At 38.1% G+C, this 17,928-nt stretch overlaps 1 protein-coding gene across 1 annotated transcript in view; it reads left to right on the top strand.

Annotated features, from left to right (window-relative positions):
* Positions 1-17,928, top strand: part of FAT4 (FAT atypical cadherin 4) — a 214,969-nt gene that overhangs the window by 159,311 nt on the left and 37,730 nt on the right. The window contains exons 5-6 of the mRNA XM_066573773.1: positions 1,877-2,799; positions 2,900-3,074. Of these exons, the coding sequence (XP_066429870.1) occupies positions 1,877-2,799; positions 2,900-3,074 (1,098 nt within the window). The remainder of the gene's footprint in view (positions 1-1,876; positions 2,800-2,899; positions 3,075-17,928) is intronic.

Below are 17,928 nucleotides of genomic sequence, written 5' to 3'. Positions count from 1 at the left end.
ATTGTCTTTTGTTTTTATTTACATTATATTCTGAAGATATTACCAAGATCCATTAGAATAAAACCCTAAGTGTCCCTATTGTCATACTATTCATTTGTAGAGAGTGCTATGCAATTGTCTGTGGACATTAACTTGTCTCGGAATTAGACAATAGACTGGGAATTAAGGAAATTGTCCTACTTTTTTTTACCATTTTGTCCCTTTTATATACAAACGGAAGTTTGATATTTAAACATGTGGCGTTATAATAATATAATATGCAGTTATTAATATGGCGTGTTGAATAATAGCTGATGATACATGTACTTAAGTACTATTCCCTGCTGTTCCCTTTACAAGTCAGTCTAATTAGCATCAGTAATGTTGTTAATCATACAAATAAGTAAGGACATAATGCAAATATTGGGAGTATAATACAGGAGGCACGCCTTTCTAGACAATTAACCTAATTAATTCCCTATCCATAGCTGGTAGGATAGGCTGAATCATAAAGCTCCTTTCTATAATCCAGTCTTCGGTGGCTTATTTCAGGACTCATTTTTGTTAACCAAATCATTTAGTCTAGTGGTCCATCAGTTTTCAAAAGGATCTAATTAGTCTTGCAATTGTTGGCATCATATGAATTTAGCAGTGCAGATTTTTTTCTGGTTGCTCAATATGGTTCAGACTAATCAGGATCTCATTATAGTCTACTGTAGTCACGCATTTCTGTATTCTATTATCTGCTTCTTTGCACCAGGAATTATTGATTATAATGCAAAGTCAGAATGGGACCCTATGGTTCACATGTGGAAGCAGTTGACTAACTTGTTCTATAAATTAACATATATGTCTAGGTGTTTTCCTAAAAATTCTTTAAAATATAGGCTCATGACCATGTGCAGAGAATTTGTCCAGCCGAGTCTTCATATAAAAAATGTGCTTTAGGAAATAACCAAATTCTTATACTATAAGAAAAATTGCAGTTCACATTTTGATCATTGCAAACTGTGTTCATTATTAGAGATGAGCGAGCATAATCGGTACGGCGATATACTCAAGAGAGCATCGCCTTTTTTGTGTACCTGCTGGCTCGGTCCTGAAGATTCGGGGGGAGGGGTGTGAGCGGGGGGTTGCAGAGGGGATCGGTAGGGAGAGAGAGAGGGATCTCTCTCACTCTCCTCCCCGCTCCCCCTCGCTGCCCTGCGCCGCCCCCGACCCCCCTAAATCTTCAGGGATGAGCCAGCAGGTACTCAAAAAAGGCAATGCTCTCTTGAGTATATCGCCTTACCGAGTATGCTTGCTCATCTCTATTCATTATGCTATGATGATATATCATGGTATGTAGAAACCTGTAATGAGTTCTATTTATTGCTCTGGTGCATCTAAAATAAAATTAAAAAAAGAAGCAATGATGGAAATCATCTTGCTGACAAATCCACTGCTGTTTTGTGTCTACAGCCTTAATGCAGAGCTTTGTGTTTCCATGGCTACAGATTACAAATAAACCTTGTGTACAGTGTTTCCATTCTGCAATCATACTTCTCATCTTTATCCTACGTCTTGCTAATACACATTTGGTAGGCCTTCTGATTGCTGCTGACAAGGACATATGATTGCTGCAGCCAATCACTGGCTATAAAAGATCACTGCTGTGGCAACCAGGAAGGACAGAGTGGTTGTGAAGCAATTTTAAGTAATGGAAAAACCCTTTAAATAAACAACACAATAAAGACTGATTAAATGCATTAAGGGGAATTGCCTACATTTTACTAGTCAAACTCTTCTGGAACTTAATTTCGTTGTGCGACTATATGATTGAAACTATTGAGTTTGTTTTAGTTGTGACTGTGACTTTTAAGTGTTAAATAATAATCATATGTTTTCTTCTTTTCAGGGCTAAACTCTAAGTTGTTATACAGTATTTCTTCAGGAGACAGTATGGGCCTGTTCCATATCAACAAGGATGGAGCCTTAAGTGTTCTTCAAACACTTGACCGAGAAAGCCAATCTTTCTATAATCTAGTGGTACAGGTTCATGATTTGGCTCCTCCGCCAGCATACCGATACACAAGCACCGTGGAAGTATCCATAATTTTGTTGGATGTCAATGATAATCCACCAAGCTTTATTTCCCCAAAGCTGACTTATGTCCAAGAGAACACACCCGCTGATACTATCGTATTTCGTGCTCAAGCCACAGATCCAGACAGTGGCCCAAACTGCTATGTTCAGTATTCATTGCTTAACTCATTAGGGAATAAGTTCAGTATAGGAAATATTGATGGTGAGGTGCGACTGACGGGAGAACTGGATCGAGAAGATACTTCCAACTATACTTTAACAATAATAGCTACTGATAAAGGAGAACCTTCACTTTCTTCTTCCATGGAAGTTGTAGTCATGGTTCTTGATATTAATGACAATAACCCTCACTTTTCACAAAGTCTCTTTAAAGTGGAGATTAGTGAAAACATACTAACTGGAACAGATCTCATTCAGGTGATGGCAACAGATACAGATGAAGGAATAAATGGCATGATCCGTTATGCTATTATAGAGGGAAATCCAAGCCATGAATTCAGGATTGATTCAGTCACTGGAATAATATCAATAGCCAAGCCTTTGGATCGAGAGAAGAAATCATCATACTCCTTGGTCATCCAGTCATCAGATCGCGGTAGTAACCCACGAACAGACACAACGACAGTCAACATACTGCTATCTGATGTTAATGATGTAGTTCCTAAATTTGAGTTGTCCCCTTATTCAGTAAATGTTCCAGAGAACCTAGATGTATTACCCAAGACTGTGCTTCAGGTAAGTGTAATTTCACATTTAACTCTTTTAAATAATTAAATACCTTCACAAGATGCAAAAAGTCTAGGCTAATAACTGAGAATTACTTTCATTGTTTTAGGTTGTTGCCAGAGATGATGACCAAGGGCTTAATAGCAGATTAACATATGCTCTAGCTTCTGGCAATGAGGATGCTGCCTTCCGATTGTCTTCCAATGGACAACTTAGTGTGGTGAAAAGTCTGGATCGCGAAATGAAAGAGCAATATGTATTACTGATCACAGCTGCTGATTCAGGTATTAGTTAATGTACTTCTCTTACTTCCATTATGGCTCACACACATGCTCTCAAAGAGGTTGTACCATGTTATAAAGTTATCCCCTATGCACATTTATAAAGCTATCCCACATGAATGAAGCATTAGTCGTGCATGCACTCCACTGCTCTGTTCATCTAAATGGGAGCACTGGAGATTGCCGAGTGCTTGTACCTCCGGGTCTGACCATTTCTCGAGAAAGCAGTTCTGAAATTAAGCCTTGCACTGGTTGACTGAGCTTCTGACAATCAGTGTTAAGCTTGTTTTAGTTCCGCACCCACAGCACAGCAAGCCAATTAGCTGCTGTTAGCCTGTGCTGATGCTATCTATCTGAACCAGTCCAGAAGGATTGCCACCTGTGCTATGTGAGGAGCTGTGGCTTGTTGAGGCCCTGAGGGAGACAATTGCGGATGCAGCAGTTGGTCAAAACTGATTAAGAGTGCTGCATATTGCCCATTACGGTCTAAAGCCCCACTACTGATTTTTCTACTGCAGTACTCACATATATCATTGTACAATCCCTTTAGGAATCATGCACTATATCATAAGTGACTAAGAACCCCCTTCCTCACCACTCACATACTTGCTGATGGCTATAAGTCATATGGCATAACTCTTACCCATCAGTAATTGCGTGAGTGAATGTGGAGGGGGTCCTCAATCAGTTATAGATAATATAGGCAATGTGCAGCACCCTCAAAGGAGTTGTAAAAATATGTATTTTGATCACCTACCTACAGGATAAGGGATAAAATTCAGTTTGGTTGGAACCTCATTGCTGAGACCCCCACTGATACGGGTGTCCTTCTCTTCTGTGACTCCTGGCTCACTGCACCCATTTTCAGGATTGGTGGAGGTCTAGTAAAGAGTACAACAAAGAGTACGCTCTAATTTATTTCCATCCATTCTGAGAGGTTACTATGGGATTGGGGTGGGGGAAGGGGCCTTTTATAGTTTGCGTCAGGCAGCAGAGGGGCTAAGTTCACCCTTGACTACTGACTAATCTCCCCGATGTATTTTGGTTCCTCCCCAATGCCATTTGCTGTAGGCAAGTAATAGCACTAAGTTCATGCATTGGTGTTATTTTTTTATTTTGCAATATCACCTCCCTTATTTTTATCCAGTATGGATGGCTTTTTCTACATGTCTATTTTTAAGTACATGAAGCAATTTGAATCTGGAGAAATCAAATAGTCATTAAGAAATTTTTGAAACTTACTAACCGGACTCTTGGATAGAGGATATTTGAGAAATGGTTGTATTGTTTTCCAACTCACCCAAGAGAGCCATTTATGGTATATGCTGTTTGCTAAAGTAATTAATATATTTGAATTATGTCTTTAATGCAACTTAAAGCACTGAGAAGTGTGTCTGTGAAACTTAGTTTCCAGTGAGTGATGTCACTACAAGACAGCACACAGTTGATCTTACAGAGTCTTAAGTGGATTTTTACCAGACACCTATTTAGTAGAGGATCTAGCGTAAATTCAAAGGTGACATTGACTTTTATCCAGTAAGAAGACAGAGAACACGTTTGTACTCTTTAATCATTTCATATAAGCTTCATAGCAAGAAATATCTCTCTTTATAATCAGTGCCATAAAATATTGCACAAGCCAGTGTTTACATTTCTGTGTACGGCAATGTAAGAGAGAACTGTCTGGTCTCTCTCCTGAGATGCATTACTATAAGATGTCCTTAATTCACCTTTTCTATAAGTGATAAATATTACTCTTGCAGACACAGTGGAAAAGAACTATGTTTTTTTAAGCAAACTATGATCCGTTCATCAATACTGTCATTTAAACATCTGCTGGCCTAACTATGTTGACCAAAGCTTCACTTCTCAGTGGATTAGGCCCTGTCCACACTTGTTTTCCATCAAGGTTCCATTTCTTTCTGATAGGCAGTGTAGTGTAGCATGCTGCCCCTATTCTATCCAATTAAAAAACAATCCTGCTGGAAATAAGTCGAATCAAAGTCCGAAAGATCTATCAGTATTTATTATAAAACTAATTACAACAGATTGGTCATGGCTCCTGTGAACAAAGCCTTAAAGGTCGTTGGCCCGATCGGCCAGGTACATTTCTAGGAATGCCCTTTTGCCAGACCATTGGGTCATTTGAAGGTGATCATATCTTTTATGTGGCACCAAGAAGTATTGTTATCGGTGGCACATCCCCCAGTTTGAACAAGGATCTGCTGCCGACAACAATGATGCTCTATGGGAAACACAAAATCATATGGATGATCGTTCATCCCCTAATAGAGTCGCACTTAACCAGTGTAAAGGGCTGACAGAAAAGTGCTGATGTCATTGATCCGTGCTCATTATTAGAGATGAGCGAGTATACTCGCTAAAGGCAATTGCTCGAGCGAGCATTGCCCTTAGCGAGTACCTGCCCGCTCGAGACGAAAGGTTCGGGTGCTGGCGCGGGGGAGCGGTGAGTAGCGGCAGTCAGCAGGAGGGAGCGGGGGGGAGAAAGGGAGAAAGAGATCTCCCCTCCATTCGGCCCCGCTCTCCCCCGCAGCTCCCAGCCTGCCGCCGGTACCCGAACCTTTTGCCTCGAGCGGGCAGGTACTCGCTAAGGGCAATGCTCGCTCGAGCAATTGCCTTTAGCGAGTATACTCGCTCATCTCTACTCATTATCTTTTAAGCCAAAAGGAGCCTTAGTTGGTTGCGGGTCCTGAATAGATCCACTGCTTGTTGTGGCTTATGCAAATCCCTCTTCTAGTTTAGTCTAGTCTTATTTTCTACTGTTGTGGTCAAATTGACTACAGAATCATATTTCTGTAATTCTATCCATATTAGACCAATACTGGACCATTGCTATCATCACTGACAGCATCTGATCCAATTGATATACTCCCATTTATGTGTCTCAGTATGTTGAGCCAGTTATGTTTATATGCCAACTTGACAATTTTGAGGTGCTTGCTTTGATCAAGAACAGGTTGATTTGAAACATGAAAGCATTATTGGCATTGGGTTTTCAGGACCTTGTTGTGTAGCATTTCATTTCCAAATGAATAGGATTTCTTGCAGAAGCACTTTGGATTTCTTTGACAGTTTTAAGGTACACTGTATCCAGAAGCCCATGAGTGTAGTTTCAGCAGCAAGCAATCAATATTAATTTTAATAGGAGATGCCAGGACTTCTTATTAGAACACTTTCCTAATGCACTTTATCATTTCCATAGCAAACATGCCAAAGATTCATGTTGTGAGTTTCTCCTAAGGGTATTCCGGTTTAATGTGAAAATTTACCAACGTGTCCTGCTCTTAAATCTCTATGGGTGATGTTATGAATTCTCCAAAATCTACGACAGCCTTCAGATTGCAGATACAAGCCTATCATTCTACCTTGCACTTTTGCCAGGAAAGCAACAGGCGTCTATGTGAAAGTGTTTTTATGGGACTGTTGCAGCTTGCATGTGTATAAATCACTGTTTTGCCTTACTGTGGCTTACTTTGTGAGAAAGCCAATGAGAATATACATCTCTCTTATTCCATCTGGCCGAGGCTAAGCAAGATAGGTAAATATTAAGTTCTGGCTGGATGTCAGGTATCGGTACAGCAGCTTTGTTCATTAATGTCTTTAACTCTTTGAACATTTTTCTATTGGGAAAACACTCACATTCCACCCTTCACCATCCATTTATTTATTGGTTGCATAGATATTGAACTGCACATCTGGAAACCTGCTAACAGTCATGGTCTACTGTTTCAATACAAACCTCGGTTGTGATGTCCAAAGGTTCTCTATAAAGCACAGCTGCATCCAAGTCATAAATACCATTTGTCACTTACAGTACTTGCAGCTTACTGCACATACTGCACTCCAATGTTTAGTCATGCATTGTAAGCTTTGTAATGGCTGAAACTGTTAGATTAGGGTCACGTTACCATATGTAGAGCATAGATCTGCAATATATATTATTCCAAGAAGATCTCTATAATCGTATGCACATATTTTTTGTGCATAGAACTGCAGAAAACATATAGTACTTTCACCACCTTGTTATTATAGACCGTCTTGTTGGATTTCACGCCTTTTGACCATCTGAATAGTGTTCCTCAAGATTGGCATGTTTCTGATATCTGTGCTTAGATCTATCAACTTGTTACTGATGATCCTCTTGCTCTATTTCTTTCTTCCCCTCTATTTCTAAATAAGTAGGTCTTCATAATGCCATGAAGTATTAGGCTTCAATTAAGCATGAAGCCAATTCTTTTTCCAAGTGAATACATAAATGAGAAAAGATCCCAAAGCCAAAATCAATTTGAGCCTTTCCATTGCTTCCATTGTTAATTCCATACCCCGGGATAGACAAGACAATATTTGTCCTCCCTCCCCATCATTCTGATTCTTTGTATGACAAAAAAGTGACATAATGATCTGCATGGTTGACCCCCGTGATGCCAGTTTGAAAGTGAATCTATACAATGTAAATTTACTTCTTGCTTTGGGAAGGAATATAACAGTAACATAGTATGTTAGGTTGAATAAAGACAAATGTCCATCCAGTTCAACTTGTTTCCACCCTCCCTTGTTGATCCAGAGGAAGGCAAAAGAACCCCAATGAGTTAGAAGCCAATTTACCCCATTTGGGGGGAAAAACTACTTCCCAACTCTGAACTTTGATCTCATTCTGTGTAGGCTTCCCACCAATTGCAAAATCTCTCTGTATGCATGGCCTCTTCTAGAAATAAAGAATATTATGTGTTATATATAGTTTTTATTCTAACAGATTGGAAATGTAACTTTAATAAAATTGCCTAATATACATATTCTGGCCCCTCAACAGGCAAAATGTGTTCCCATGGAATATGAAAACCTCAAAAATGTTGAACGCACCACTAATTTATTAGTATTGCAAAATATGTAATATATTGCACAATATATTCTTCTAAAATACTTTGTGACACTGTGAGATCTGTTCTTATTGGATATATATGAGTTGCCAATTAGAGTAATTGTATAATATAGGAAATGTATGGCAATTTTGTTTCTTAAAATACACATAATGTAGCCTCCGTTTTTCCCATCTCATTTCTTCAGGTTACTGCTTTACAATACATTATGTTTATATCAAGTACTATTAAGAAATCTATAATATTTCCCTTGGTCTGAGTAGTTCTACATATGGGACAATGCTTCTTTAGCATGTCGGTCAGAAATAGGCATAATAATATATATAGTATTCATCAGCCACAAGGATCATATTGTATACGGGTTGAATAAGTAAAGTAGGCTTTAAGACTGATTTTATTCCTGGGGTTGTAATTTTAGACTGTTTACATTGCTACTTTGGGTTAAATTCTAAGACATTTAAGCTGAGTACAGTAAAACAAACACACTTGTTATAAAGCATCAAATAGTTTTTCTAGTAAATTTGCCAATTTTAAATGAAATTTGGTATCCTCCTGTGCTGTTCTAGAAAACATCTGGGTATAATTTCATTGATGTCGGATGAGCTCAAGAAAGTAACTTACAAACATATTGATTAAAAAGCGAAGTAAGGACGCTAATGAAACGTTACGTACTCGGAGCAGCTGCGTCATCTGTCCTATCTGCCGTTTAATTGTCATCAGCGGCTCACGCATACTCTCAGTAGAATATAGGCTTCAAAACACACACAAATCACCTCCTGCTGGACACGGTCACGCTTATATCTTTTAGCTGGACTTTTGGGAGGCTCATTTAATGCAGTTACTGGCAAACAAATCAAAAGCTTGGAGAGCCATGTGATGAAGGTGTGAAAGTACTTCACTTATTAGGAGTAAAATAACAGCTCATCCTGGACTCTCCAAACAGCTCCCAGAGGAACCAATTGTGTTCAATTGTGTGAGAAAGAGGTAAAATATCACCGAATACTTAAATCACATCACATTTTTATTTGGTTATATAAATATCTTTAGGACAACTGAAAACTTTATAGAAAAAATATAGTGTTATGTACTGATACAGTAAGCATATCTGTCTATCTATCTATCTATCTATCTATCTATCTATCTATCTATCTATCTATCTATCTATCTATCTCATATCTATGTATCTATCTATCCTATATCTATGTATCTCATATCTATCTATCTCATATCTATCTCTCATATCTATTTATCTATCTATCTCATATCTATCTATCTATCTATCTATCTATCTATCTATCTATCTATCTATCTATCTGTCTCATGTCTATCTATCTATCTATCTATCTATCTATCTCATATCTATCTATCTATCTATCTATCTATCTATCTCATATCTATCTATCTATCTATCTATCTATCTATCTATCTCCTATCTATCTATCTATCTATCTATCTCATATCTATCTATCTATTTATCTATCTCTTATCTATCTATCTATCTCATATCTATCTATCTCATATCTTCTATCTATCTATCTATCTCATATCTATCTATCTATCTATCTATCTATCTATCTATCTATCTATCTATCTATCTATCTCATATCTATCTATCTATCTATCTATCTATCTTATATCTATCTCCTATCTATCTATCTATCTCCTATCTATCTATCTATCTCATATCTATCTATCTATCTCATATCTATTTATCTATCTATCTATCTCATATCTATATATCTATCTCATATCTATCTTCTATCTATCTATCTCATATCTATCTATCTATCTCATATCTATCTATCTCATATCTATCTATCTATCTATCTATCTATCTCATATCTATCTATCTATCTATCTATCTATCTATCTATCTATCTATCTATCTATCTATCTATCTCCTATCTATCTATCTATCTATCTATCTATCTCATATCTATCTATCTATTTATCTATCTCTTATCTATCTATCTATCTCATATCTATCTATCTCATATCTTCTATCTATCTATCTATCTCATATCTATCTATCTATCTATCTATCTATCTATCTCATATCTATCTATCTATCTATCTATCTATCTATCTATCTATCTATCTATCTATCTTATATCTATCTCCTATCTATCTATCTATCTCATATCTATCTATCTATCTCATATCTATCTATCTATCTCATATCTATTTATCTATCTATCTATCTCATATCTATATATCTATCTCATATCTATCTTCTATCTATCTATCTATCTCATATCTATCTATCTATCTCATATCTATCTAGCTCATATCTATCTATCTATCTATCTATCTATCTATATATCTATCTATCTATCTTCTATCTATCTATATATCTATCTATCTCCTTCTCATTAAAGGCAAAAACAGGGTTGCCTGGAAATCTATTGTAGCTCTGTTGCAATTACATGGTTCATGTGATACCTATGAATAGAATCTACCAGATGCCCCTGTCCTATGTCTAAGGTGAGGGTCAAGTTCTTCAGCTGGCCCCAGGACTTAGGTGCCCTATGCTGGTATGGTGATTTATTCACCAAATAACATCTAGCAGATACAGTGTGAATGGGTTGAACACATGGTTACTATGAGAAGCAATAACAGATAATTTAAATAAAACTATGGTTTTTAGTGTACAATGATGACAAGGCAAGCAAATTGGATAATAGTCAAACAGAACAGTAGTTGATAGCAGAGATTAGGAAAAAACATTTATGCTTTAACATGGAACAAATAGAAGCATAGTTGGGCAAGCCAAGGGTAAAGTAAAGCAGATACAGAATGCAGTACTATGGAATAGGTATAAGAGTAGTCAAACAATCCCAAGTCTGGGTGATGGAGGTCAAACAGAACCAGGATGTGGTATGGTAAAAAAAAAAGGTAGTCAAACCAGGCCTCAACAGGTCAAGTTTAATTAAAGGATTAAGTACAAACACAAATAAAATGATAGAAACACCTATAACTGACATAAAGGGCAGTATGGGGCATGCACCATCCAGCAGCCATACTTGAAGCCTAGGAGGGAAAAGCCATGATTCCTGGAGTTCCGAAATGTAAATTTGGGACCAGGTTGTAAGTTGATCACAGGATCCACAGCCTCCTAACACAATAGAGTTTGAAAACTGATCTGAGCCTGCTCAATGATGCTGAACAAGCCAGTCCACACATCTCCACCAGCATACAGTGCGGGACAAAAATTGAAATAGGAGTAAGGGTTCTCCAAGAGTGTAAAAATGGTTCATGAGTTCCCACATAATAGTATGGTATTAAAATACGATGGGTCACAGTTCCTGTTAACTCTTTTAACGACAAAAATGTTCTTTTGATATAATGTCAACCAATGGTTCACCTTCTTAAAGAGAGCCTAAATGATGCTTTAGTGGCAGTAGAGATAGCTTTTCTTGACATAGAGTAGCAAACAGTCAATAGCCCACAAAATCCAGTCATCTGCCACCTCACTCGAATGCCGGAGTTTTCATTAAGTGCCAATGCAGTACATTTGTTAAAAATAAGTAAAAATCTGTCTACAAATGAATGAAATTCCATTTGTAAGAAAGCATTGTGCTGTCCTTGGCAATGTGTGTTCATCCCTCATGAGAACTAACGTGGCATAAGCAATAACCGTTCTCACAGTTCACACTTGACTTCTTCATAAATATTGTATTGTGGGTCTACAATAATCGCTGCCAGTTAAACTACAGAATTTCTAGATGTCTTGGCTCTACCACAAGCGGCGTATTATTGCTACAGAATGTTTTTTTTCTATAGACCCAGGATGCATCTGGATTATAATGATTATTGGGAGTAGGTACCTCAATTGTGCACTGCATGTGTTTCCCATGAGAGAAGCGAATCTCATTAAAATGATGTACATGAGCGTAGTAAAATAGAAACAGTAAGTTTCTAATATGTCGAAGCTTTTCCCCATATGCTGGATCTTAATGTTTTATTATTCTGTTACATCTTTGCCTATGCCTATGGATAATGACAACATTTTCATGTACAACCCGAGTGCCGTTAAGGCAGGTCAGAGCTGTGGTAGAGCTCATGTATGTTTTATAACATGAGAGCTATAAGAATAAACCACACTGTCCTTTACAATTACAATTTTTGCAGGTTTTCCTAAAGTATTAACAACGTGGCTATTTTCACATGTGTTCGTCTTTTCCGTCGTTTGGCTCAATGATAGTGGTGAAACAATAAAAATGACTTTACCGGCACAAACGGCACCCAACAGCCCCTATTGAATATAATGGGGTACAGCTGGCTATTGGCATGCTGTCTGGCATGCTGGGTTTTCTGCAACCTCCAACGCAGATGTGAACAAAGCTTTAAAGTGGATCTGTCCTCATACTGTAGTCATATATGGTAGGATGATTGGTCTTTTCTACCATTAGCCCAAACAGCACAAAACATATTATGCTATTTGGCTAGTAGAGAATACAGAAGACTCAAAGTTGTTCGGCTCCTTCACAGGGGCGTATGTGTTTTAACGGTCGCCCACACATGTCGTTAAATTGTGTAAATGAAGAAATAACGCAATCAAGTCCTAATCTCTCGTCTATTCACATGGCTGGGTGCAACGTATTAGCGAAAAAATCCCTCGCTCGACGTAAGTCCTCGGAATGACTTCAAATGCCTAAATAGAGGCACCTCTAAGCATCCCTGCATTGGACGCTGCTACACTGCCTTCCCCTCCCTATTTTTTCAGCTCCCATAGGAGCCCATGTGAACAAATGCATTAGAATCTAATGCCTCAGATGGTCGTGATTTTCGGCCAGCATGAAAACACAGCTAAATAGCTATGTAAAAACTCTTGTGTGAATAAAGCCTGAGTCTGATGTTTTCATAAGAGAATTCTTCTCTCCAGCCCTCTCCCACTTCAACAGTAACTAATGGCTTTGTGTATGCAGGCGCGTACAGACGTAGCAATGTTTAAATTGCCACTGACCGCATTAGATAAACTATGGCATAAAACTTTTTCTTGCATTTTCAATGGCTTTTGTTGTGTTTAGATAACTTGTTGAAGCAAGTTATTAGTAACAGGTTAACCCCTTCCCTGTCAATCACTGATAGGACCACCCACTGGTTCAGCTCAGAATGAGCAGAAATGAATAAAATACAAGTTACACTGTACTTTTCTCCATAAACCTATATATCAGTCTGCTCGGCTCCTCCTGCTCTATAACATCATGCCTGCAGTTTGGACAATATGTTCAAGCCGACAGATTCCCTTTAAGAAGCTTTATAAGCCAAGGGACACAATAGTTTTTGGGGATGTTTGGCTTAATTATGAAGTCCACCGAACCCCATATTATGCTGCCTTTAAACAGACCAGCATAGCACGTCTTGATGATAACTCCTTTTAATGGACCTATTGAATTCTGTTACCTCTTTATGTTGTATTAGTTTAAACTTAGCATCTATGTAAAAGAATAGACAACAGTGATGTGTCCATGGACAATGACGTGCAGGCTTCAGTCACCTAATTACTCCAAAAAGTGTCTTAATCAGCTTATAGCATTAACTAAGTTGTCAGACATCTCAGTGATTAAGAGACATAAGGCATCAAAATATTAATGAGCTTGTGGATGCTATTGTATCATCCCAGCTTAGAGCAGGGGCTTTCTTCATTAGGATATTATACTGTCTGTGACTTACAATCTATTCTCTAAAATGTCGCATTTTCTTGATCTGTATATATTCAACATCTATTGGCAATAATTATAAATTAGTCAATAGCTTTGTAATATAATCCATAATTTTATCATATAGTTTCTACCCTAAAGGTCACTATGATATTGTGGCTGGAGACAGTAATTAGGACTAATTAAGACTCATGATGCCAGATTATTATATCGGCTTGAAGTCAAATCTGATGAGCACGGAATAAAGACATAATTATTGGCGTTAGATATTTTTGGAATATTATACAACATAATGACAGCTTTTCTACAATCTAATTTAAATTACTAGTAATTAGGCGTCTCTCTTGAACTTCCCTCCTGCTGCTTCGGAATTAAATCATTCTAAGTGCACTAACTAAAGCTCATTCATTGGTATAATTCATTGATAACTCCATACTTTCAAACAACGGGGAAGATTAAATATACACACCAAATATATATTTTTCAATTGTCCACCCGATCGGGGCGTCACATTTGATGCGGCACGCTGCCATAACTAACAGCCAATCTCAACTTTATATCAGCTTAAATTGCTTAAGCAGGACAAAGACGAAGGGATTGCTTAAAGCAGAAGCTTGGCTACGAGTATGAATTCAGCTGCTCCAAGTATCCAGCTATAGCATTTGTTAGCTCTGATTCATTGATATCTAATATGGCGTTCCTTCTATTCCGTTAATGCACATTTAATGGGGTAGCGCAATGTATAATATTCACATCTTAAAATAATACAACGTACGGGGTGTGCATGGAGACACTAAAGCTCTCATCCTCATCATGTAGATTATTATCAAGGGAAGGTTTAGGGAAGACTTACTGGTGGTCCACTGTTAAATGATTAAAAACCCAGTCCTCAGGAGTAAGTGCTATTGCAGTGAAACTCGGATTCTGGGAAGCAAGCCTGACCAAGAAAAACAGAATCTTTCACCACAAATATGATATTGGTATTAAGCTTCGGCTACATAGCTAGAATGTTACCGACTGCTTAGTCCGGTGACTTCACTATGAAATTATGCCTGTGCTAAGACATCTCCGAGCATATGCTATGTATGTTAAGAAGAAGGAGATTAAAAGTGTAAGGTATTATTTCAGGCTAGACATATTGGGGGAGATTTATCAATATTGCATAGTTTTATGAGACAGCGAAAAATGAGAAAATCATACCAAATTTACTAAAATGTTATATGCTGTGTAATCTATTTGGGACAATGATCAAAACATGTTAGTGTCAGGAACCTAGGAGTTCTCTTTGTCTTCAAATCTGGCTCAGCTGCTTTCTGGTCCATTGGCTGAGTCTGATTGAGAGGTCAGCAGACCAATCAGTGTTGCTCCTGTATAGCCCGCCAATTATTGAACATGGGAGAGCTATATAAACTTATTTAGCCCTTAGCCATTTTACCTGGGTAGGGATTAGGGAGCAGTTGTGTGTTCCACGCTCTGTTATGGCCCTTTTACGAAAAAAATTGTTCAAACAAGTGAAAATGAACGACAATTGTTTGACTTTTCGTTCTTTTCATGCAGGCATAAAAATCATCGCTGGCTTGTTCACTAATCGTTCAGTTTAAATACCGATTGTTCAGTCCCTCTCATTCACTTGTACAGCGATTGTGAATGACTAACCAATTTCTCATTTGAACAAGCCAATCATGTATCTGCAGGTATAAATAGGCTGCCTGAGCGAACTCTGACGTCGCTCGCTGGTTCGGCAGGCCTAAAGAGACCCTTAGCCTGATCCTTTTCTGATATCCTTTGTTCTGTTCTGTCTTTTCTTTGTTTTTCTGAATTTGATTCCCGCTTTTCTTCAATTATCCTGTCCACCTGGATTCTGACCTTGGCTTACTGATTTCAATGGGCGACGCATTGCATTTAGAAATACTTAAATGCCAAAAATAGAACAGACAGTGCTCGAAAATTACAGCGTTAGAAGCCCCATTGAAATCAATGGAGGCATTTTACAGCGTTTACCGCTACGATTGAAACGCAATGGTAAATGCTGTAAAAAGCGTTGTGTTTCAGAGGTTCCTAAAAGGAATCTACTCCCAGATGCTTTCTGATATTTCCTATACATTAATTTCAAGTATTTATCTGAAATAGGTTTCTAGCTGGAAGCCGTCCATGTGGAATCCGCACAAAAATAGAACATGTTGTGATTTTTCCTCCATGAGCTGAAAATTGCTATTGATTTCCGCTCTTGTAGAGAAAAGCGATTTTTTTCACAGCATGCTATGGGCAATATTTGCTGCCGAATTCAGAGGCGGATGCCTGCTCCGGATTCCACAATGCAAATCCGCCCGTGTGCAGCCGGCCTAATAGCTCCAGCAAGTGCAGTGGTTCAGCATTATACAAAGGAATGAGTAACGTAATACACGGAGATGGCCATTTCTTCAGAATCAGAGCCACTTCTCTTTTGTGGTATTCTAAACTGTCTCTATGATAAAATTTTCCCCCAATGGGGCATGAGGAAAGGGGTTGTTCAGAGTGGACCCTTCCTTCATCTGTACAGCATGGCAGGATTTGATAGTGCTATATATAAATCTGCCGTTCTTTGCATTTTCTACTGTTTTGAGATAAGTGGTTGAGAAGGGAGAGCACCTAGTGAGGAGAGCTATGACACCCTACATGCTTCTCTGGGAAATTTATGCAAATGAGAGGATGGAACAATGCCTCTGCAGTGCCACCTATTGGAAGGCAGAATTCTTGCTAGTCAATGTTAGATCTTTTAAGAAGTCTTCTAACAATGAATGTGAATATAAGCCAAGGCCAGAGTCTTTTCCAGAAGGAAAGGATAACCATGCAGAGACAGACTGTTTCAAGGCATCAGTGTTCAGTAGGTTGCCGGTTCGGCTAGGCGAGAGGCATATTACATAGATCGGGAAGGGTATGGGTTTTTCCTTAGGGAGAGCACCTATTAAGGAGACTTATAAGGCCATGCATGCTCCCCCGGGAAATGTATGCAAATGGTAAGATGGAACATCAATAGTACAGTGCCACCTATTGGAAGGCATCATTCCTGCAAGTCAGTGTGATTCCTTTTAACTTGAGATAAGTGATGACGTGAGATAACTAGCTTTGAGAAAGAAAAAATGTGTTACGCTGTCAGGTGTTGTTGGTAATGCGGGATTTTTTTTCCCCTCAAAGATAGTCATCTTATGCCAAATATCTCAGGATATCTCAAAACAGGAGAAAAGTAAAGGAAAGACACATCTGTAAATATTAATGAGTAATAAATAGTAATGCTAACAACATTTCATAGTAAGCCTTCTGGAACGTGCGACTGTGTGAAACTAACTGCAAAGGGAAATTTCCAGAAGAGATTTATTTTTAAGACATGGTGATAGAAATGTTAATTAATAGTGGAAAAAAGCAAACTTTATTACCTGAGCGAAGTGTCAGCCTGAGCATTCCACTCCTCGTACTGTAATTGTTGAAATCAGGAAGTAATCGCAAGTTTCTTTTTCCTCCTAAACTTTATTGCTGTTGACAAATGTTAAATTACGGATGGTTGTTTTATATGCAGTTTTTAAGGCAAAACACTCAGCAACTTTTTCAGAACTCAGGAACACTTCTTGTCATTTCCAGTAGAGCATGGTGTGAAATGAGTCAGACTAATAGGCCTTATGTTACTGGGAATGTGCTAATTGGACACTTACATTCTATATGTTGGCTATTCTGTGTGACTAGTGATTTAATATGAATATTCTAATTGTCTGCTGGGAAATAAATCTGAGTATGTATTACAATGCTGTAATCTTCGGGTTTTGGTACCACTGCATTAATGAAAATAATTAATTGCTTTCAGTATGTATTTCCATGATATATCTGTGAGTCTTCAATGAAATATATTCGAATATGTAACTTAACAAATACAATATTTACATTTCGCATTATTTCAAGGAAAATAGGACCTTATATCCCCATCCCGGTTCCATTGAAATCAATGCAGTCATGTGGTGTCATCACTTAAAGGGATTGTCCAAGTTACAGTATATTGGTAAAAGCCCTTCTACAAGTATTAACATAACAAATCAGTATATACTCATCTCTCCTTGCTCCCGCTGTGTCCCGCGACAGTGCTTTGTCCCACGCTTCAGTCTTTGTTAATAGCGGCAGTCCCATCTGGATTACAGGATGTCACAGGCGATGCAACAAATAATAGAGCTCAGCTATCAATCAATGAGCACTGTTATAGGCTGCAGCCTCTATGACATCCTATAAACCAGGTGGGACTGCAGTTGTCAACGGAGAACGAAGTGGAGGAGT

Source organism: Eleutherodactylus coqui, chromosome 7 (genome assembly GCF_035609145.1).
Source record: "Eleutherodactylus coqui strain aEleCoq1 chromosome 7, aEleCoq1.hap1, whole genome shotgun sequence".
NCBI classification, from domain to species: domain Eukaryota; kingdom Metazoa; phylum Chordata; class Amphibia; order Anura; family Eleutherodactylidae; genus Eleutherodactylus; species Eleutherodactylus coqui.
This window is presented reverse-complemented; position numbering and strand designations above follow the sequence as displayed.